A 24,837-nucleotide genomic window follows, 5' to 3' on the forward strand; every position below is an offset into this window, starting at 1 on the left:
ATGACTCTAAAGCAGTACAAATGCATCTTGTGTGGTGATAAATCTTGCTATGCCATTTATCAATTGAATCTAGTTTTAGCAGATGCCAGGAAAATGCTACAGTTGGCCATGCCATATTGGCAACTGTGAAGTAGTCTAGAAATCTTATTTTATACTGTGGGCTTCCAGTCAAGGGAAACCTTAATGCTAAAGCCTACAGTAGCATTATGTAGAATTGTGCTATATTCTATTTCCAGATGATAGTGGTATGTGCATAAAAATTAGACTTGCCTACAGATTAGGAATAAAGTGGAATGCCTACTTCAAGCCTACTCAGCAAACATAAGTTGCTGTAATCATAAATATCCTCAGGCTAAATGGAAGTAATAACAATAACATTTTTTCGTCTGCTTTCACATTAAGGGGTCACCACATCGGATCTGATTTGTATACCGGTGTATACCAGTGTTTAAGAATGTCTTTTAGTAGCTAGCGGTCCAAGGAAGGAACAGTGGTAAACTGCCAACAGGGCCATGGGCGGCCAAGGCTCATTGATGCACGTGGGGAGCAAAGGCTGGCCCGTGTGGTCCGATCCAACAGACGAGCTACTGTAGCTCAAATTGCTGAAGAAGTTAATGCTGGTTCTGATAGAAAGGTGTCAGAATACAGTGCACCGCAGTTTGTTGCATATGGGGCTGCATAGCCGCAGACCAGTCAGGGTGCCCATGCTGACCCCTGTCCACCGCCAAAAGCACCAACAATGGGCACGTGAGCATCGGAACTGGACCACTGAGCAATGGAAGAAGGTGGCCTGGTCTGATGAATCATGTTTTCTTTTACATCTTGTGGATGGCCGGGTGTGTGTGTTGCTTAACTGGGGAACACATGGCACCAGGATGCACTATGGGAAGAAGGCAAGCCGGCAGAGGCAGTGTGATGCTTTGGGCAATGTTCTGCTGGGAAACCTTGGGTCCTGCCATCCATGTGGATGTTACTTTGATCTGTACCACCTACCTAAGCATTGTTGCAGACCATGTACACCCTTTTATGGAAACGGTATTCCCTGATGGCTGTGGCCTCTTTCAGCAGGAAAATGCGCCCTGCCACAAGACAAAAATGGTTTAGGAATGGTTTGAGGAGCACAACAACGAGATCGAGGTGTTGACTTGGCCTCCAAATTCCCCAGAACTCAATCCAATCGAGCATCTGTGGGATGTGCTGGACAAACAAGTCCAATCCATGGAGACCCCACCTTGCAACTTACAGGAGTTAAAGTATCTGCTACTAACATCTTGGTGCCACATACCACAGCACACCATCAGGGGTCTAGTGAAGTCCATGCCTTGACGGGTCAGGGCTGTTTTGGCAGCAAAAGGGGGACCAATACAATATTAGGATGCCTTAATGAAAGCTCTAAGTGACTTCAGTTATTATACCTACAACTCATTATTCATTTTTCTGCTAAACATATAGACCATGGTCTACTTTTTGTGTAATAAAGTGCTAGTTCATTTACTGAGATCTATACAGTGAACTGTGTCTTTTAAATGAGAAAAAAGCAACATCTCTTGCAAAATACAAGCCAGTTTAAAGGCAAATTATTTTCCTGAGTGCCTGCAGTATTATTTATCAAAATGCTGAAGGGCATTCTGTCTTCCATGGAAGTCTCTAAGCCTTTATACTATATAAAAAGTTCCAATAGCTTCTAAATCATGTGAGATCTGTTGTTGTTCTTGTTGATGTTTTTGTTTTTCACTTTGAGTCCACAGAACATTATGCCAAAGCATTTGAGGGGCATCAAAGATGCAAGCTTTTCTTTTACAAACCCAAAAGCAATAAAGAAAATAATCTGTAATTTGGTCATTTTGTTCAATCTTTAGTTCAATGACAAATTACTACAAAATGTTTTCATTGATCAACTTTACTGTATTTTGTAAATAGAAACACATTTAGAATTTGATGCCTGCAACACACTCTGAAAAAGTTGGGACAGAGGCAAAATATAAGTGAAAATATGAGTAAAAAGTTAGAATAAAGAATATTTAAGTTACAGTGTTCTGCAATAATCAGGTGAATAGGTAACAGGTGAGGTATAAAAGGAGGATCCACCAAAGGATCAGTTTTTGCAAGCAATGATGGGACGTGGCTCACCACTTTGTGTCAAACTTTAGGAGAGAAGTGCCAATGACTTTAAAAATAACATTTCTGGCCGCTCAGGTTGCGCAGCGGTAAAAACAAATGCTGGAAGCAGAGCTGGATTTCGAATACATAAGATTTAGGGATTCCAAAGAGATCTCAATTAGTGTAGGGCAAAGATGGAAACCACTGTTGAATGTCCGTGACCTTTGAGATCTACAGTACAATGGCACTGCATGATAAACCATCATGATAATGAAGTAAATATAGCAACATGGACTCAGACATGGATTATTTCAGAAAACCATTGGCACAGTCCACCATGAAACATGAGCTGTGGCCAGATAAGTCCTCAGTTCAGAAAACAGACAATAGGTTCTCTTGCCAAAGATGAAAAGCAACAACAACTGTTATGGTATGAGGATGCATCAGTGCAACAGTACAACTGAGGCATAGTTGGGCTTACACATGCTACCATCAAGATCTTCATTCTATATGGGCTACAACAGTGTGGCTTAAAAGACAGAATAAGTGTTGACTGTAGTCCAGATTTGTCTCCTATTAAAATATATGGTGCATCATGAATAGAAGAATCAGTCAACAGTGACCACAAACTGTGTTCACAATCCCCAAACCATTAAAAAGTCTCATTAATAGGAAAGGTGATTAAACTAAACATGCCTCTGTCCCAACCTTTTTGGAGTGTTGCAGGCATTAAATTCTATACATATGTTTTTAAGTTTACAAGATACAATGAAGTTGAAAGAATTTTTTTCTTTCTACTTTCTTTTTTACTTTTCTGACAATAAGGTTTGTAGTTTTGGTTAGCAGTGCTCTGGCCTTGTAAATTTCACATGGTTACCATTTTGCCCAGTCTATTTCTAATAATGGAATCATGAAAACTGAGGTGAATGTGGCATTCAGTTCCTTAGTTGTTGAGCTGTGATTCACCCTTAAATGAGTGATCTCACTTTTAAGAGGCTGGTCACTTCCTGAGAAGATTCACAATTGTTCCAAGTGTTTTTTTTATTTATTAAAAAAAATAAAGTTTTTTTTTAGAAGTCAAGAAAGGCCCTTGGTGCCAATTTTTAAACAACCAAAGATCATCTGTACAAACAACTGTCCAGAAAACCTCCCCTGTCATTTTATGCTGAGATGAACATCTTCATTCAAAAACACCAAGATCTCCCATTAATTTTAATTACACATATTAAAGTGCTGAATCTGTCTTAAATTAGGCTTTTGGAATAGCGTTTGTGAAGTCCTGATCCTACACCTACAGTGAACATGTAAACTGTACTGAAAAAAAGTTGCCAACTACCAACTGCCAAATTTGGTCAAACTACCAATTTTTTTCAATTAGGTGGTCATGCATACAACAAGAGTGCAAAATGCTTGTTAACATACACCAATTAGGCATAACATTTTGACCACCTTCCTAATATTGTCTTGGTCCCCCTTTTGCTGCCAAAACAGCCCTGACCTGTCGAGGCATGGACTCCACTAGACCCCTGCTGTGGTATCTGGCACCAAGATGTTTGCAGCAGATCCTTTAACTCCTGTAAGTTGCGAGGTGGGGCATCCATGGATCGGACTTGTTTGTCCAGCACATCCCACAGATGCTCGATTTGATTAGGATCTGGGGAATTTGAAGGCCAAGTCAACACCTCAAACTCGTTGTTGTGCTTTCGGTGGTGGACAGGGGTCAGCATGGGCAACCTGATTGGTCAGAATTCTTAGGGTAAAGAAGGCTTGGGCTGGAGTATAAAATGTTTAATAAAAAGAATAATCTTCTTTGCTAACTGTATAGTAAATATAATAAGGAGACAGATCTCACCATAATAAATAATTCATCCCTTTACTGCATCATTTAGCTCAACATTAATCAATATTGTCTAGTTGTCCAAGTAAGGCATCAGTATTTTCGTTTTCCAATTTAACCAACCAAAGATAATGAGACAAAAGATGTTTGACATCACTAAAAACAATTAGTGTGATGTGAACACACAGATTAGTGCTGTGACCTGTAAAAACAGTGCTTAATGAAAGACCATTAATCAAGCTATTTAACATCAATAAAGCAATAAATGCCTACAGGCCCACGAGCTGTCCCAAAATCAATCAGCTGTTGATTTTTAGTGGCTAAATGTTTTTCACCCATACTTCTAAAACCTGATACGAATTTAAATACATGTATAGTGGGTTTTATATATAATTTGGCTAATTCAGAAAGTATTTAGACCCCTTACACTTTGTGTTGTAAATTTAGTCTTTTGACAAAATATAATGTATATTTAATAATTAATATTTAACATTCATCAGTCTATATTTAATCACCCTTAATGGTGCAGTGAAAACATGTTTTTTAAATTATGAATCAATTATCATCTCTGATTCACAAAAGGGTTCAGACCATTTAGTAACATTTTAAGCATTTTTGGCAAGTATCAGTGTGCCTAAAATGCTTTAAAAGTCCAAATCCCATATAACATATTTGAACACAATTGTAATTATAACCACATCTTACTGGTTCTAAATATGTATTATTGTTGCTTTTATGTTAGAAAAGAGCTTCCCGCATAACATCACATCTCTGATGCTGTACAAGGTCCTTTAAAAGCATAGTGAGTCAATATATCTGCCAGTCCAGAGGGTTTCTAATGGTCTGAAAAGAACACATAATGCACTTTTAAAAGGCACTCAAGTTAGAGGTGTGCTATGTGAACATATGACAATGCATACATTTCTATTTAGAGCTGAGAAACACAAATATAGAAGAGGCAAAAACACTGATAGGAAGTGAACAATAACTAGCTAGATTTAATATGTTAATACTGTAGTTTCTTGTTCCTACTATTAGAACTGTATTTCAAATGTAAAGCAGTAGCTAATTAGCTAGTCTTTTGATATTCTTTTCTTTTTTGTTCACTATTCATAGATCTCTTACAAACTCTTACAAACACACTTACAAACTCCCATGCATGTGTACACACACATACACACACTCACCCATTCACAAACTAATACTCAACTCTCACATGCATACATACCTACACACACTTAGACTGTGACACATAATTACTCACATACACACACACACTAACATATGCATACTCTCAAACACACACATACATAAATCCACAAACACTTGCACATAGACATACTTACATTCTGACACACAATCATGCTTACTCACACACACAGTCACATACAAACAGACTAACACACATACACCCACACATTTAACTGCACACATACTTACACTGGCAGAAAACTACTCACATCATATACACACACACACACACATTCGGGCGGCATGGTGGCTAAGTGGGTAGCACTGTTGCCTCACAGCAAGAAGGTCCTGAGTTCGATCCCCAGGTGGGGCAGTCTGTGTCCTTTCTGTTTGGAGTTTGCATGTTCTCCCCGTGTCTGTGTGGGTTTCCTCCGGGTGCTCCGGTTTCCTCCCACAGTCCAAAGACATGCAAGTGAGGTGAATTGGAGACACTAAATTGTCCAAGACTGTGTTTAATATAACATTGTAAACTGATTAACCTTGTGTAATGAGTAACTACCGTTTCTGTCTTTAATGTACCCAAAGTGTAAAACATGACATTAAAATCCTAACAAACAAACACACACACACACACTCACTTACATGCACATACGCTCTCTCACACCCACACGCGCACTTGCACATACACACACACGACCACACACACAATCAACACAGTTTGTTTGCTGGACTGTGACAACTTAAATACGCACAACTACTGTATTGTACTACTGTGCCTGTATTACTTGCATCTTTGCACAATATTGCAATTTGCACAAGTTTTTGCATTTTTGAACCTTACTCTTTTTTATATCTCCGCGGCTAAAAGAAAAAAACCCTACGCTGCTCCCTGCATATCAGAATATGTTTTCTACCGCACCTATCATCTGCTCAGTACCATGTACTGACCAACACCTGTCTGTAGTCTTGTCTTCCTTAATTACTTTTTAGATTAGAAATGTGTTTTGTATCTATTGTAGGTTTTTTGTATTTACTGTACTGTTGTTTATCTGCACTGTGTATTGTATTGTCTTGCACTTTTGTTCTATGTTGCACCCTGGTCCTGGAGGAAAGTTGTTTCGTTTCAATATGTACTTGTATATAGCTGAAATGATGATAAAGCCTCTCTTGAACTCTTGAACTCGAAATCGTAAACAAAGTGCATTGTGTCTAATTAACACATTACTAGAATTAAATGGAGAAGAAAAGAAAAAAGTAGGTAGACATTTCCGGATCAGCTGATCAGCTTACACTGTTTTTTTTTGTTTGTTTATTAAAATTTTAACATCATGTTTTTACACTTTTGGTTACATTCATGACAGGAACGGGACTTACTCATTACACAAGGTTCATTAGTTGATGAGGTTATATCAAACACAGTCATGGATAATTTAGTATCTCCAACTTACCTCACTTGCATGTCTTTGGACTGTGAGAGGAAACCGGAGCTCCCGGAGTAAACCCACGCAGACACGGGGAGAACATGCAAACTCCACACAGAAAGGACCCGGACCGCCCCACCTGGGGATCAAACCCAGGACCGCTTACACTGGTCATATATTATATTCGAGCATTTTGTTCATACATAATATCAGATGCCCAGTGAATATATTCAGACAGATATTTTCACAATGGCCTTTAGTGACCTTTCTGACCATTCTAAACTAATCATGTTGATTTATGTTCTTATAAAGTGCTCAATCAGGCGTAATGAAAAAAATATTCTGAGGCAACATGGAGCATTGCACATCTGGAACGTAAGCCACCCCACAAAAAATTTGTCTAGTATTTATCACATCATCTACAGCCAGCACCTGGAGAGTAAGTGAGAGTAAGAAAAATAGAGAGTTCCCATGTCACTGCTGCGTGAGCTATTACTTGGACATGAGCATGTTTTTATTGCTATTTTACTCCGGTCATTTAAGAGATAAACTAATACATACTAATTAAACTTCATTTTGGATAATTTATTTAAATTACAAAGCCCACTTCTGGCAAAATGCAATACAAACAAGAATCTGTGATTTGTTGATTCCCTTAAACCTGTCTTTAACATACAAAGGTACAAAGAAAAGACTTCCAAAGACATGTTTTCTAAATTATGGTTTCTCATGCATTGCTGCCTTAGGGCTTAAAGTTCACCATTCAACAATGGTTTCCAGCCATGACATACATTCTCTTGTCTTTTATATCCTCAATTTATACCCAATCATGATACTCTTACTTGTTACCAATTCACCTGCTTATTGTGAATTACACCGATCAGCCATAACATTAAAACCACCTCCTTGTTTTTACACTCACTGTTCATTTTATCAGCTCCACTTACCATATAGGAGCACTTTGTAGTTCTACAATTACTGACTGTAGTCCATCTGTTTCTCTGCATGCTTTGTTAGCTTTGCTCTGCTCTGCATCCCTTTTATGCTGTTCGTCAGGACCCCCACAGGACCACTACAGAGTAGGTATTATTTAGGTGGTGGATCATTCTCAGCACTGCAGTGACACTGACATGGTGGTGGTGTGTTAGTGTGTGTTGTGCTGGTAGGAGTAGATAAGACACAGCAGCGCTGCTGGACTTTTTACAAACTGTGTCCACTTACTGTCCACTCTATTAGACACTCCTACTTAGTTGGTCCACCTTGTAGATGTAAAGTCAGAGATGATCACTCATCTATTGCTACTGTTTGAGTTGGTCATCTTCTAGACCTTCAGCAGTGGTCACAGGACGCTGCCCACGGGGCTCTGTTGGCTGGATATATTTTTGGTTGGTGGATTATTCTCAATCCTGCAGTGACAGTGAGGTGTTTAAAAACTCCATCAGCACTGCTGTGTCTTATCCACTCATACCAGCACAACACACACTAACACAGTCCTGGTACAGTCCTGACCATTGAAGAGCAGCATGAAAGAAGGCTAACAAAGCATGCAGATAAATAGATAGACTACAGTCAGTAATTGTAGAACTACAAAATGCTTCTATATGGACAGTGAGTGTAGAAACAAGGAGGTGGTTTTAATTTAATGGCTGATCAGTGTATACTTAAATATTCTATTTTTTTCACTCTTATCTTTTATTTGAGTTGTTCCAAGGGTCAAAATGTAATTGTGTTTATATTTTTTTTACAGGTGACCAAGTATTAAATAGTATTAAATTTGGCAATTAGATTTACTCCTGCTATACTGGCCTTAAAGTATGACATGGGGGGGAAAGCTGTTGACCTTATTTAGCTTTGATCCTACTGTTTAATAGACACATCAAAAAGTCTAGTCAACATCCTGTCTGAAATAAAGCTATAGCCTGTGATTTCGAGCCAGTTTAGCCGGAAAGCTTGTGTGTTAGAGGTTTCTGCCTTCTCACTCTCTTGATTAACACAGGCACTCAAAAGGTCAGGCTGAGAGCAACAAGGCAACACCACTAATTGTAACCCTCAGTCCACTAACTCCAAAAGCGTGATCCTGCCAGCAGCTTTGCGGATCAACATTAATCACTGTGTTAGAATCAATGATGGTTGCCTTGGGGAGCAACAAGCTTACAAAAAGCTTTGACCACTGTGTCTCCCATATAACATTTTCCTACTCATTATGGTGCATTAACCTCCAGTCAACGACAGGTCTTAAACAGGCAGACAAGGCTACAGGGGAGGTGGGAGGGGGTATGTAAAACAATTATCCAATTAACACCCATTTACCTTAAAGCAATTTTCTGAGTATCGGTAGATGAGGCTATCAGATTAAATGCCAGTTAAAGAGTAGGCTGTAATGTTTTAGCAAGCAAAGCAATCTGGCATATGGCTCATTAGACTTTGTTGTTTGGGTTTAATCAAGCTGTGTGTTTGAATATGGAGGATGATTAGACCACAGTGAGGGTTGTTACATTAATTGCTCTCGAGGGTGGTTTGATACTGTTAATGCAGTCTACACCAGATGGCTCAGGTGCGCTTTCATTTTTATGAAGTTATTCTGAACTCTTCTGAGTCATGTTTAAAAGAAATCTTTTATGAGGCTCTACTGAACATGAATTTTAATTGTTAGTTCAATAGTACTGATGGGGTAAAAAGTCATATTATCACTAAAAGTACCACTAAAACAGATACTTTCCAAGAACCAGCAGAAAAACTGGTAGAAAAGCACTATGTATTTAATTGACCACTTATGTCATTAGTAAATTCCATTGCTAGGCACCAATAGCATCCAATATTTTAATTATTAGAGAATGACACATTCTAGGACTAATCCTCCATGCTATGCTTACTAAATAGATAATTTAGCTACAACCACTGGCAGAAATTATGGAATCACCACATCTGGAAAATGTTCACCCATTGTTCACCCATTATCCATACATAGATATGACGCAAAGCATTTTTTTCTCTGGTCAAAAGCTAATAATTATGACAAAACTATTTTCTAAAAAATATTTACAACCCCAAATCAGAAAAAGTTGGGACAGTATGGAAAATGCAGTGTTCCTTACATTTAGTTTGACTTTTATTTGATTGCAGACAGTTTAAACAAAAGATATTTCATGTTTTGTCTGCTCAACTTGGATGTTTATTAATAAATGAAATGAAGTTGACCTGACAAAACATGAAATATCTCAGCTTCTTCCTGTCTGCAATCAAATAAAAGTCAAAGTAAATGTAAGAAACTCTGTGTTTTTTTATTATTTGCATTTTCCATGCTGTCCCAACTTTTGCTTATCATTTCCCATTTTAAGTAGTGAACATTATAGAATCACTTACATTTGAGAAAAAACTGTATGGGATTATCAATTTAAAAATCACAATTTGTACTTTATTGGCCTTAGTACTTACTAGTAGTTACTTCGTTTTATAATGGCCTTAATTCATTGAGGCTTTAACTTTAGTATTAAAACCTTTACAAACAGCCGTTGACAGATCAGTTTTGCAGTATGAAGCCTCGTCAAGGACCATACCGTCATACTACTGAGATAAATATAGCCACATGGGCTCAGGAGTACTTAACACAGTCCGGTGATATTACACAGCAAACAATTAACTCAGACATGACAAACAACATTATATAAGGAACACAGACACACTAAAAGTTTAAATACACAACTAATCAAAGGGAACACTGACAACAGGTGGGACACATTAAGGAATAAACCAGCCACATGTTGGTGGGTGAGCAAACGGGGAGATGAAGATGAGATGCCCTGTGCAGGCACTGGATACAAGGCCACTACACTTTCTGTGGACACTGGAAAAGAGGCAATGTCCTCTGCAGACACTGGAAATGGGACAGTGCCTTCTGTGGACACTGGAAGCATGTTGACATCCCCAGCAGGCACTAGAACTAGAGCTATGCCTCCAGTAGGAACCTGGAATACTGGACCCTGGGTGATACCATCAGGAAGTGGAGTGGTGTGATCAGGGTGCAGAGCTGCATCAAAAGTGGGGAGAGTAGTGACGAGCTTGGCTCCAACAGGAAGAGTAGCAGTAACATCAGGAAAAGGCAGGTGAGGCAATGCACACAGGTGCGTCAGTACCCAAGACAAAGGTAATTTGTACTGTTTTCCGGGGTATTAAAAACAAACAAAACCATTTTTACTTTAACATGTCAGGTTCAGATGGCGCATTCAGGTGGCGCAGCAATAAAGCACACTAGCACACCAAAGCTGACATTTTAAACTCATCAGTTCGAAACTCAGCTCAGCCATCCAGCAGGCTGGGCACCTACACAAACAATGATTGGTTTGTTTGTTGTTCATTCAGTGCAGGTGCAGGACGGGACATCATAACTGATGCAATTACGACCTATGCTTGCTGACTGATGGTGCTTGCACAGAGACGAGGGATAATGCATTGATCAGGGTGTGTCTCTCTGTACACAAAGCTGATCCACATATGAACTTATCTCCTGCAGGTAAAAAGATGCAGTCGGTTACTGCACACGTGTTGGAGGGGATGTGTGTTAGTCACTACTCTCCTTAACCAGGGTGGAGATCAGCATTGGTAGAGAGGAAGCGTAATGCAATCGGGTAATGGATACAACTAGATTGGTCTTTTTTGAATAATCATGGTAATTATGATATACATTTTACAAATGTATGCATTATCAAAGTAAAGTCTTTCATTGCCATTGCATCACTGAAATAGAAAATGTCATCAGCATTATGTTCCATAAGGCATTCTGCAAAATCAAAATGACTAGATGACAGCTGATCTTGCTGCCTAACTTGATCACAACTTTTTTTAAGGTGGATATTTTTCAATATTTTACCTATAGAAAGTTTGCATTAGGTTAGTTTTCATTGTAAATACCTTTTAAAGAACAACCCCCATTTCAGAAAACTTAAACTTAAGAAAACTTAAACTCTCAAACTTAATTGTATTTTGTAAATATAATCAACCCATTCTTGTTTTGATCTGTTGAGCATCTGAAATTGTGTATGTTCACTGTTGTCTGATTCTTCTCTTCACGATGCAATATACATTTTCAATAACAGACAGATCTGGACTGCAGGCAGGCCAGTTAAAACACATTCAGTGCCTACAAAGACACGGCGTTGTAGCATGTGCAGAATTAGGCCTGGCATCATCTTGCTGAAAAAATTATTGACTGACCAGGAAAGGACGTCACCTTGGTGGCAGGATTTGTCTCTTTTAAATCCAAAAACTGTGCACTATAACCAGCAAAAACCCAATGTAGGAAAGGTTATTGCAAAAAAGAGGTACAAACTGATATAAAATGCACGAAAACTGAACCCATGGACCACAATTAAACGTAATAAAATAGTATTAAATATAATTTTACCAGCTGGATGCCGGTTTCTATAGTAGTTAAAATATTGCAAAGAATTCTCCACGAGTAAACAGGTCAAGAGGTAACAGATGATGTTTTCATTATATATGGTATAAAAGGAGCATAAACAAATACCTTGTTGTTTACAGGCAAGGCTGGTTTGAGGTTCACCACTGTAAATAGTTTAGCAATTTTAAAATTTGCTCAATAAAGTTGATTGGTTGAAACCATACATATTTTGTCTGTACTCTTCTCAAACAGGTTATGCGTGTATGTAAATACAATAAATATATATAATTATTTATAAATAATATAAATACAATAAAAGAATTGGCAAATTGTTGCTGTTTGTTTTAGTTTTTTCTTTTAAATGCATTTTCTTCCCTTTTTCTACCGACTTTAGCATATCCAATTACCCAATTGCATTATGCTTCCTCTATACTGACGTTGATCTCCACCCTGGTTGAGGAGAGCCATGACTGACACACGGCCCCTCCGACACGTGTGCATGACCGACTGCATCTTTTCACCTGCATGAGGCAAGTTCATATGCGGATCAGCTTTGTGTATGGAGAGCCACACCCTGATCAATGCACTATCCCTCGTCTCTTTGCAGATGCCATCAATTAGCCAGCAGAGGTCGTAATTGCATTAGTTATGAGGAATCCCCGTCTAACTCCTACCCTGTATGAACAACAGCCAATCATTGTTCATGTAGGCACCCATCCTGCCGAATAGCAGAGCTAAGATTTGAAACAACGAGGTTTGTTTTTTGCTGAGTGGCTCATCAGTTTCAACTTGACGGTGGTGGGGCAACTTTCTGATTACTAGTGCAAAACCCTAACTGGTAAGCTACCTCTGGCCTTGAACATGTCAACATCCAACATCCAACCACAAACCGTGCAAACTTTAAAATGGATTAAAGTAAGTTTGGGTGCAAAGGGTGACCCTGCTTATTATTAGCTGCTTAAAATGAATGTGTTGTTTCCTGTGTCCATATTTCAGTTTCTTATATATGCTAATAAGGAATCAATCAGGTGACTAATATTGGACAGTGTAAAAAAGAATATCAGTGAAGGTAAATGGATAGAAATATCACAAAATGGATTTTTTTTTCTGTACAAAGCTGTAGACTTTTATGTACATGCTTTGTGTAAGGTATATTTTTCCCTTTAAAATAATTTTAAAATTTCTACTTATATAATTCAATTTTGTTATTATATTTATTGTGCTTTAGGTTTAAGTACATAACAAAATTAGAATAGCCTGATGTGGTCCATTCACTGAGAAAATTCACTCATCCTTTACTGATCCAGTAAAGATCATTCCATTCTGTTCAGAAAAATTTTTGCCAACAGCTGCGAAAAGTAATTTAATAAAATAGATCACTATTTAGGAAGTCAAAGAGGACACATTCAGTCTTTGTAAAAAAAAATGCTCTAGGCTACTATTGCAGTCGTAGCTTATTAACAACTGATCTCTTTCAGCCTGAACCCAAAAGACATTCAGTGTCTCTGTGAAAACGCTCATAGCTAGTTGATAAATAATGAATGATGAAAACAATAGTTTTGACACATTAGAATTCTGATCAAAGAGTTTACACTATGCAACACTGCAACACTATGAAACTGCTAAGACCAGCTCCATGCTGGGTTAGTAACACAAACACAATGGGTTATTGTTTCTGGAACTGGCTACATTATCACTAATTCAATAATTCACTTTTCACTCTTCATTACCATTGTTATGTGTTAAGTGAATAAAAGTAGACAAATGTTTAATGTTTATTTTAGTTTCATAATAAAAGGCACATTTAGACTGCAGGTGTTCATATTCAGAATCATTTTTGAATAATTGCAGTTGAAGCAGTAGGGGGGGGGGGGGGGGGGGCTAGCTTTAATGGCTTAATGGCTTTTTAAAATGCCTCCGTATTTTTGTGAATCCATGATGCCTGTAAATCCATGATGTAAAGATTGTCAGTTGCTGAAGCAGAACAACATGCCCACATTATTACTGACCCACCTTATGCTTTACAGTGGGGATAGTATTGTTCTGTCTCTTGTGTTATGATGCCATGTCTGTAGTAAAGGAGTACAATATAAATGTAGATATACATTATAACTATACAGTATAAATTTGGAATTTTGACACCAAACACAGAATTTAGCCTCCGAGAAAAACAACAAATTGTCCAAGACTTAAAAGGCAGACTGCAATCACAGCAGGATACGTTACAATCGGCCCTTTGAGGGCCAGCATGATGCAGATGTGGCCCTCGGTGAAAATGAGTTTGACACTTCTGGTTTAGAACTTCATGACAATACCATTGCCAATGGTGTCTCCAGAAATGTTTAAGGTCTTGGAAATCTTTCTATACCCATTGCCTATTTGGTGCATTGAAAAGACCTCCTTTCTCCCTTTCTCACTTTAGGTGATACAGTCAGAGGCGATTTAACCTGCCTGTGGGCCCAAAAGCTACAGCTGCTTGTGGGCCCCCACGTATAGTTTTCATAAAATCAGTACACAACGCAAGACAACAGAGTTCAGTGGCATAACTAGGAGCTCATGGGCCCCAGTACAAAAAAATAATTTTGGAAAAAATGGAACATTGGAATATGTCTAAAAAAATGCTTTGTCAGTCAGACAGACTTTGGTTTGGAGCATTTGGACTACTACTTACATGACTTAATAATAAGTATGCAGTTAATATACACCAATCAGCCATAACATTAAACCACATCCTTGTTTCTACACTCACTGTCCATTTTATCAGCTCCACTTATATAGAAGCACATTGTAGTTCTACAATTACTGACTGTAGTCCATCTGTTTCTCTACATACTGTTTTAGCCTGCTTTCACCCTGTTCTTCAATGGTCAGGACCCCCACAGGACCACCACAGAGCAGGTATTATTTAGGTGGTGGATTATTCTCAGCACTGCAGTGACACTGACATGGTGGTGGTGTGTTGGTGTGTGTTGTGCTGGTATGGGTGGATCAGACACAGCAGTGCTGCTGGAGTTTTTAAATACCGTGTCCACTCACTGTCCACTCTATTAGACACTCCTACCTAGTTGGTCCACCTTGTAGATGTAAAGTCAGAGACGATCACTCATCTATTGCTGCTGTTTGAGTTGGTCATCTTCTAGACCTTCATCAGTGGTCACAAGACACTGCCCATGGGGCGCTGTTGGCTTGATATTTTTGGTTGGTGGACTATGATCAGTCCAGCAGTGACAGTGAGGTGTTTAAAAACTCCATCAGCGCTGCTGTGTCTGATCCACTCATACCAGCACAACACACACTAACACACCACCACCATGTCAGTGTCACTGCAGTGCTGAGAATGACCCACCACTCAAATAATACCTGCTCTGTAGTGGTCCTGGGAGAGTCCTGACCATTGAATAACAGCATGAAAGGGGGCTAACAAAGCATGCAGAGAAACAGATGGACTACAGTCAGTAATGGTAGAACTACAAAGTGCTTCTATATGGTAAGTGGAGCTGATAAAATGGACAGTGAGTGTAGAAACAAGGAGGTTGTTTTAATGTTATGGCTGATCGGTGTAATTAGAGAATGCTTTTGGTCATTTACATTTTCAGCATTTAGCGGAGGCTTTCATTCAAAGCGACTTACAGTTGTGACAGTGTACAATCTAAGCAATTGAGGGTTAAGGGCCTTCCTCAAGGGCCCAACAGTGGCAACCTGTGGTGGGGCAGTGGTGGGACTTGAACCCACTGATTACTGGACCAGTATTTTAACCACTAAGCTACAACTGCCCTGGTCAAAAAGATAGCTTGCAATTGTCAGAATTGAAGAAGCTGTACTTAAAGAGATACAAAAGGTTACACAGATAAAGACAACTAGACAGCTCAAACGGTCATGCTTTTCTTATTGTTTTTTAGTTTTGAGTCAAAATGTCCTGAACTCAATGTGGGTATTGTCAGAGGTTCAGGAAGCCTCCAGAGTACCACGTACTTTTATAATATAATAAGCCGTACTGAATTACTGCTATAGCTAATGACATTACAACCTGGTGACACCAATTTAGTCCACTTAAAAGATGCACCATAGGTTGTTTTTAAAATGTTTAAAAACACTGCAAAGATGACAAGTAACATATTTGTTATATTATTTAATATCGTATCGTAAAGAAATAAGCCTAAGTGATTTTAAAAAAATGTTCCAACCTTTAGCTAAGAGACAGTGAGAAAAGAAGAAGGACAACCACAGTCTAAGCACAAACCAGTGGTGATTCCGTATGTGACTGAAGTATCAAAACAATTGTGATGCATATTTTCCAAACACCGTGTCTCAGTTGCTTTCAAACCCCAAAACACACTTCACCACAAACTAGTTCACCCTAAGGACCGGGTCCCCCAACACAAACAGAGTAATGTAGTGTATTCTGTCAGGTGCCGGGAACTGTACATCGGGGAAACGAAACAGCCACTAGCGAGACGGATGGCCCAACATAGAAGATCGACATCCTCTGGCCAGGACTCAGCGGTTTACACTCATCTGCAAGCCAGCGGCCTCTCATTTAATGATGAAGACGTGCAGATCCTTGACAAGGAAGAATGCTGGTTTTGAACGAGGAGTCGAAGAGGCCATCTATGTGAAAAGGAAACGAACATCCCTGAACCGAGGGGGGGCCTGAGAGTACATCTCTCACCATCTTACAACACCTTGATCACAGCTATACCCCAATCATATGTGAAAGGCACACATCGCCATTGTAATTAATGGTCATTGTGATTTGCATCTAGACCTGATCACCGGTGCCATTGCTATGCAATGGGCCGGTGTCGGTCATTATGCAAAACAACTGCATATAAGGTTGGGGTATTCACCACCAGCTCAGACTGAAGAAGTCACTTGGATGAGTGACGAAATGTTTCTCTACAACAAACTTGTGTTCAGATGAACTGATTCAACTTTGTGGATTTGTGTGCCTGGATTATTGAACATGCATCAAGAAATCAATCTGGTAATGTAGAAGGTTGAATAATTTCATCTATTCCCATTCTCTGTAATATAATTTGCCCACATAAATAGGGCTAGGTCCACTGCCCACATTACAAAGTTTTCTCTTGAGAAGGTTGGGATAAAAATGGAAATTCGTCTAAGTGAGTCACCCAAGAACTGCTCCAAAATTAGAAGCTGGTGAAGTCAAGCATGCTTTACATCACAGAGAAAGAAGCTCTTTATGTAATCAGCAGAATATTTCAGTCAAGTTTTAAGAGCAGGGCTTCTTTCTTCCACGAAAGCATCTAAGCCTCAATGCAGTGAAAGCTGCTCGACTCTGGACAGTGTCACTTTGTGCCAGCAGATTGGTATTAGTCCTTTTCTGTTGCAGCATGTGTTTGAAGTGTGTAATTTCCTTGTAAGTGCACTGTAGCATAAACATTACTCTTTGCTGACACCAAAGAGCCTTGCTCTAATACTAAATAACAGGCCACAGAACCTTATCCTTCCTCAACCTAAGTTTAATGTCAGTGCTGTGTTACTGTAGGTATAATTTTTCTGTCTATCAGATAGTTGTGATTATTCAATCAAAAATATGCTTTTCAACTCTCTAGTCCATACTTGGCTTTGCCAATTGTAATCTCTTTTTTTTTTGCAGCTGCCTAAAACATGGTGAATAGTTAGAATTGAGGGACAGATGAATGCAGCCAAATACAGGAACATCCTCGTAGAAAACCTCCTGCAGAGTGTAAACAAACAGTTCACCTTTCAGGTACAAAAACACTGGAGTGGCTTCGGGGTAAATCCCTCTTTGTCGTGATTTGGCCCAGCCAAAGCCCAGACCTTAATTCCATAAAGCATCTTTACAGTGACCTAAAAATGACAGTCCACAGACTCTCACCATCCAGTCTGACAGAGCTTATAAGGATCTGCTATGAAGGATGGCCTAAACTGCCCAACTTCAGGGGGTGCAAAGCTAGTACAAGCATATCTAATAACAGCTGTAGCTGTAATAGCTACCAAATGGGCTTCTGCAAAGTATTGAAAAGAACCTTTAAAGTCTGTATACTTTTGTTTGGAGATTTTAAAACTCCTAAAACACATTTTCACTTCTCATTATGAGTAATTAATAGTATTTTAATGGGTTTAAATGACAATCATATTAATTTAAAATGCAATATACTTAATTACGATTTATGTGTGATGCTTTTTATTACATAAAATTTTTTGTGATTTAAAACTATTTATTTATTTATTCTGCATTACGCGACCTCTCTACTGATGTTAATCTCCACCCTGACTGAGGGGAGCCGAGACTGACACACGCCCCCTCCGACACATGTACAGTAGCCGACTGCATCTTTTTACCTGCACAAGGCAACTTCATATGTGGATCAGCTTTGTGTACGGAGAGACACACCCTGATCACATTATCCCTCGTCTCTGTGAAGGCAACATCAGTTAGCCAGAGGAGGTCATAATTGCATCAGTTATGAGGTCGCCTCCGGCACCCCCTTGAACAACAGCCAATCGTTGTTCATGTAGGCGCCCAGCCTGAAGGATGGCAGAGCTAAGTTTCGAACCGACAAGTCTGACATGTCAGCTTTGGTGTGCTAGTGTGTTTTACTGCTGCGCCACCTGAGTGCCCCGTTAAACACTTTATTGATCTGGCTTGTAGCCACTTTATCACACATGTTTAGCAGGTTAGAACCTCCACAAGAGAGAGATGTTAGCACAATTGTACATGAACCATACTTCAATAACAGCCCCTCTTATTTTATAACTAACATATTTTCTAACTAATAATCTCAAATCTCTTCAATTCTAGTGATCAGTGAAATTAAAATATTTAACCAAAGCAAATGAAAGGCTACTTTAAAATGCTAACTATACTAACTTTCTGCATTTAAAACAATCCTGAGGAACAGAACTAATTACAATGTGGGCTACATTGGTTGATTACTAAATAGCTAACCTATATTAATTAACGCCTGTTATTAGTTCACACCCATGACAAATACAATCCACATTCTTTCCAGTTGGCAGTTTTGGCTTTTTGGAAATGACAGACATTAACAAGTGATACCCAAGTGTGTACTGCATCGTGTCATATATGATGTATCTACTGGCTTATTTAATCATTAATTGTGGCTCAGAGAACAAGAATTGCTGATCTGATTTGCTAATCAAATCACTTTGAGAACTATTGAGCTGCACAATACAATACCTAAGTCATTTTGTTAAACCCCTATGGAGTTGCACTTAAGACATAAAAAGTCATTTGGAATTCAGTCAATCTGGGAAAAAAATGTTTATACATGTTTATACACAGTACCCAAAAATTATATGGCGACACGGGGTGCATGGTAAATATGGCTTTAATGTGAATGGACTTTACTATAAAGCCTGGCTGTGGTTGCTCTATCTGTCTAAGCATCTGGTATTGGGGAAGAATCGTCAAGAGAAAAGCCCAGAGAACCTCATTAGGGAAAAACACCAAAAACACCAGTGTAATAAGGCACCTTTGTGGCAACTCAAAGTCTCATATACATTACACACACACATAAAACCTGTCAGTTAGGCACTGATGAGTCTCAGCCCTGTGTTCTTTACTTAACTAAATAGGGACAGGAAGAGCTGCGTAATAGTAAGTAATGCCGAAACACACAAATGCCTTCCAATTTGTAGCCACATGATATAGCTGGGCACTAATTAAAACTGCAAAAGAAAAAATCTTATATATGGATACATTTATATGGAATTTAAAATGCATAAATAAAATATTAAAAAATACAAGTGTAAAAATGCATAAATAAAATATAAAAAAACAAGTGTAAAAAAGTGCATGAATAAAATATAGAAAAACAAGTGTAAAAATCCATAAATAAAATATAAAAAACACGTGTAAAAATTGCATGAATAAAATATAAAAAAACAAGTGTAAAAATGCATAAATAAAATATTTTTAAAATGCATTGATAAAATATCAAAACAAAACAAGTGTAAAAATGCATAAATAAAATATTTAAAAAAAAACAAGTGTACAAATTGCATGAATAAAATATAAAAAAACAAGTGTAAAAATGCATAAATAAAACATAAAAAAAAAACAAGTGTAAAAAATGCATGAATAAAATATAAAAAAACAAGTGTCCAAAATGCATAAAAAAATATAAAAAAACAATCGTAAAAAATGCATAAATAAAATATAAAAAACAAGTGTAAAAAATGCATAAATAAAATATAAAAAACAAGTGTAAAAAATGCATAAATAAAATATCAAAACAAGTGTAAAAAATGCATAAAAATATCAAAACAAAACAAGTGTAAAAAATGCATAAAAATATCAAAACAAAACAAGTGTAAAAAATGCATGAATAAAATATCAAAACAAGTGTAAAAATACATAACTAAAATATCAAAACAAAACAAGTGTAAAAAATGCATAAATAAAATATAAAAAACAAGTGTAAAAATTGCATTAATAAAATACAAAAAAGCAAGTGTAAAAATGCATAAATAAAATATTTAAAAAATGCATTGATAAAATATCAAAACAAAACAAGTGTAAAAATGCATAAATAAAACATTTTAAAAAAACAAGTGTAAAAAATGCACAAATAAAATATAAAAAAACAAGTGTAAAAATGCATAAATAAAACAAATATCAAAACAAAACGTGTAAAAAATGCATAAAAAATATCAAAACAAAACAAGTGTAAAAATGCATAAATAAAATATCAAAACAAGTGTAAAAATACATAAATAAAATATCAAAACAAAACAAGTGTAAAAAATGCATAAATAAAATATCAAAACAAAACAAGTGTCAAAAATGCATAAATAAGATATCAAAACAAAACAAGTGTAAAAAATGCATAAATAAAATATCAAAACAAAACAAGTGTAAAAAAATGCATAAATAAAATATCAAAACAAAACAAGTGTAAAAATTCATACATAAAATATAAAACAAGTCTAAAAAATACATAAATAAAATTTTAAAACAAAACAAGTGTAAGAAATGCATAAATAAAATATACAAAACAAGTGTAAAAAATGCATAAATAAAATATAAAAAAACAAGTGTAAAAAATGCATAAATAAAATATACAAAACAAGTGTAAAAAAAGCATAAATAAAATATAAAAAAACAAGTGTAAAAAAAAGCATAAATAAAATATCAAAACAAGTGTAAAAAATGCATAAATAAAAAAAATATAAAAACAAAACAAGTGCCGCTCAGGTGGCGCAGCGGTAAAAAGAAATGCGCTGCAACCAGGGCTGGATTCTGAGAGCGTGGTATCGAATCCAGCCTTGCTTTACCGGTTCGAAGCTGAGTGGCTATATGAGCAACGATTGGCCGGTTGCTCATGTGGGGGGTGGGACAAAGAACCGGATGTGGGTCTCTCTCTGTCAGAATGCGATTGCGTTCTCTGCCGGCTGATTGGAGGCGCTTGCACAGAGATGGGAGAGGGTGCCCTTAGGGTGTGTCTCTCCGCATGCAACGCTAGGTGGCGCCAAACTCGTCAATGTGTGGGTGGCAAAGATGCATCTGGCTGCTGCTCGTGTTTCGGAGGGGATACGGGTTAGCTTCAATCACCTCCGTCAGGGCAGGGTTCGGCATAGACAGAGAGGAAGCACGATGCAAATTGAACAATTGGATGCGCTAAAAGGGGAGAAAAAAGGGGTTTAAAAAAAAAAAAACTAGTGTAAAAAAATGCATACAAAATATCAAAACAAGTGTAAAAAATGCATAGATAAAATATCAAAACAAAACAAGTGTAAAAATGCATAAATAAAATATCAAAACAAGTGTAAAAATACATAAATAAAATATCAAAACAAAACAAGTGTAAAAAAATGCATAAATAAAATATTAAAAAACAAGTGTAAAAATGCATAAATAAAATACAAAAAACAAGTGTAAAAATGCATAAATAAAATATTTAAAAAATGCATTGATAAAATATCAAAACAAAACAAGTGTAAAAAATGCACAAATAAAATATAAAAAAACAAGTGTAAAAAATGCACAAATAAAATATAAAAAACAAGTGTAAAAAATGCATAAATAAAATATCAAAACAAGTGTAAAAATGCATAAATAAAATATCAAAACAAAACAAGTGTAAAAAAATGCATAAATAAAATATAAAAACAAAACGAGTGTAAAAATGCATAAATAAAATATAAAAAACAAGTGTAAAAAATACATAAATAAAATATCAAAACAAAACAAGTGTTAAAAATGCATAAATAAAATATCAAAACAAAACAAGTGTAACCTGTTTTGTAATACAGAAAGCTGTGTAATGCCCCTTTAAGGTACGTAGATGAAAAAAATGGACAGCACTTCTAACTCTCAAAGCTTTTCATGTGTATATGGACCCCATATTGTGAAAAGATTGCTGCTAATTGAGGGTTTGTATCCAGATTACAGAGAAGAAAATGTTTCTCTCGTTATGAATGCAGCACGTAGTTTTTTACAGGAAGAAAAGAAAACTGTCCTTGGTTTGCTAGTCCTTACTATCATAGAATGCAAATATATTCTGTATGTGCTATAACAGCAGCTTAGGAGTAGGCAGTAGCAAAGCAGTAAGCATTACAAGCCCAAAACAGAAACGTCAATTGCTTTTAAAAGCAACAGCATATAAAATGTTCTACAAAATCTTTATAGACTGTGTTTTTATGGCAGAGGAACTGCACACAAGCCATGCGCACTTTCTTTTTTTGAGTTCTGTTATAATCTAAATTATTAAAAAAACTAGTGTAAAAAAATGCATACAAAATATCAAAACAAGTGTAAAAAATGCATAGATAAAATATCAAAACAAAACAAGTGTAAAAATGCATAAATAAAATATCAAAACAAGTGTAAAAATACATAAATAAAATATCAAAACAAAACAAGTGTAAAAAAATGCATAAATAAAATATTAAAAAACAAGTGCAAAAATGCATAAATAAAATACAAAAAACAAGTGTAAAAATGCATAAATAAAATATTTAAAAAATGCATTGATAAAATATCAAAACAAAACAAGTGTAAAAAATGCACAAATAAAATATAAAAAAACAAGTGTAAAAAATGCACAAATAAAATATAAAAAAACAAGTGTAAAAAATGCATAAATAAAATATCAAAACAAGTGTAAAAATGCATAAATAAAATATCAAAACAAAACAAGTGTAAAAAAATGCATAAATAAAATATAAAAACAAAACGAGTGTAAAAATGCATAAATAAAATATAAAAAACAAGTGTAAAAAATACATAAATAAAATATCAAAACAAAACAAGTGTTAAAAATGCATAAATAAAATATCAAAACAAAACAAGTGTAACCTGTTTTGTAATACAGAAAGCTGTGTAATGCCCCTTTAAGGTACGTAGATGAAAAAAATGGACAGCACTTCTAACTCTCAAAGCTTTTCATGTGTATATGGACCCCATATTGTGAAAAGATTGCTGCTAATTGAGGGTTTGTATCCAGATTACAGAGAAGAAAATGTTTCTCTCGTTATGAATGCAGCACGTAGTTTTTTACAGGAAGAAAAGAAAACTGTCCTTGGTTTGCTAGTCCTTACTATCATAGAATGCAAATATATTCTGTATGTGCTATAACAGCAGCTTAGGAGTAGGCAGTAGCAAAGCAGTAAGCATTACAAGCCCAAAACAGCAACGTCAATTGCTTTTAAAAGCAACAGCATATAAAATGTTCTACAAAATCTTTATAGACTGTGTTTTTATGGCAGAGGAACTGCACACAAGCCATGCGCACTTTCTTTTTTTGAGTTCTGTTATAATCTAAATTATTATTGGGCATTACAATATTGGTCTAAAACATTTTGGTATTCAAGGAATGTGATTGGAGTTGTGCCAGACCGCCACGTGGCATAAAACTGGTTAGAACTGGCTGAGTGGAAGCCTGGAACAAAAGGCATACCTTATATGGAGTAGTTCTACACCTGGCCACTAGGGGGTGGCGGTAAACTATAAATAACAACTGCGCGCTCTGCTCGAGGTCTGTTGCATCTCTTCACGTAGAGGCTTCAGAACGCAGCTGCTGTGACCTGGAAGACGAACCAACCTTTTCTGAATAAAACTTTTAAAGAACGTCACCTAGCCTCCTGATAAATTCGGATCGATTCTAACAGTTCATAACTGAAACTAAAACATTTACAAGCATTTACTTCTAAGTTCACACTACATGACTTTCAAAGTGGTTAGATCGCTGTACAGTTCGCACTACACAACTTGATCTCTTATAATCGGGAGTCTTTTAATTTATTGTGGTTTTCATACTACACAACTGATCAGCAATAGAGGATCACACACTTCACAATATTTGACCAGGAGGATTCACTGGAATAGAGGAGTCTGTCTGTGTTACCCAACTATGTTTTTTCACGAAAACACACACGAGAAGTGACAAGAGGTATAATGATACCATGTCCAAAAACGCACGGCAATAAGAAGCTAGCGATCAAAGTTGTTTGTGCGCTGATATACAATGTAAAAGCAAGTAGGAACAAAAAACTGAATGAAGGAGTGAATTAAGCTACGCGACCAGCAGAAATTGTCTGTTCTGTAGTGATGTACAGTAAATACGTTGGTATTATGGTTTGGCATGGACGATAAGGTCACAAATACTGTAAAGCTTGTGTGTGTGCCAATGTATTATGATACAAACTATATAATGCCCCTGTCCTACACATTCACAACTCCTCCTCTGGGTTTCCTCTGACTCAGTATCTTGCATTCTCCTTGGCCGTAGCTCGACACCGCACTCACTGCACTCATTTTAAGTTGCTGACAGGTCCAGATGTTTAACATGCTAGATATTTTTCTAGTCTGCAAGTGATTGGTGAGCCGCTTGGATTAAGTCATTGAACAGTTCCTGAGCGAACGCTGGTTTGCCTTC

General features: G+C 36.8%; 1 protein-coding gene across 1 annotated transcript in view; it reads right to left on the reverse strand.

The window, feature by feature from the left end:
- ltk (leukocyte receptor tyrosine kinase) overlaps window positions 1–24,716 on the reverse strand; it is a 147,064-nt gene extending 122,348 nt beyond the window's left edge. Inside the window, exon 1 of the mRNA XM_063007916.1 lies at window positions 24,628–24,716. Coding sequence (XP_062863986.1) covers window positions 24,628–24,716 — 89 coding nt within the window. The remainder of the gene's footprint in view (window positions 1–24,627) is intronic.
- Between the last annotated feature and the right edge of the window lie 121 nt (window positions 24,717–24,837).

The sequence above is a fragment of the Trichomycterus rosablanca genome, chromosome 13 (genome assembly GCF_030014385.1).
Source record: "Trichomycterus rosablanca isolate fTriRos1 chromosome 13, fTriRos1.hap1, whole genome shotgun sequence".
NCBI lineage: Eukaryota > Metazoa > Chordata > Actinopteri > Siluriformes > Trichomycteridae > Trichomycterus > Trichomycterus rosablanca.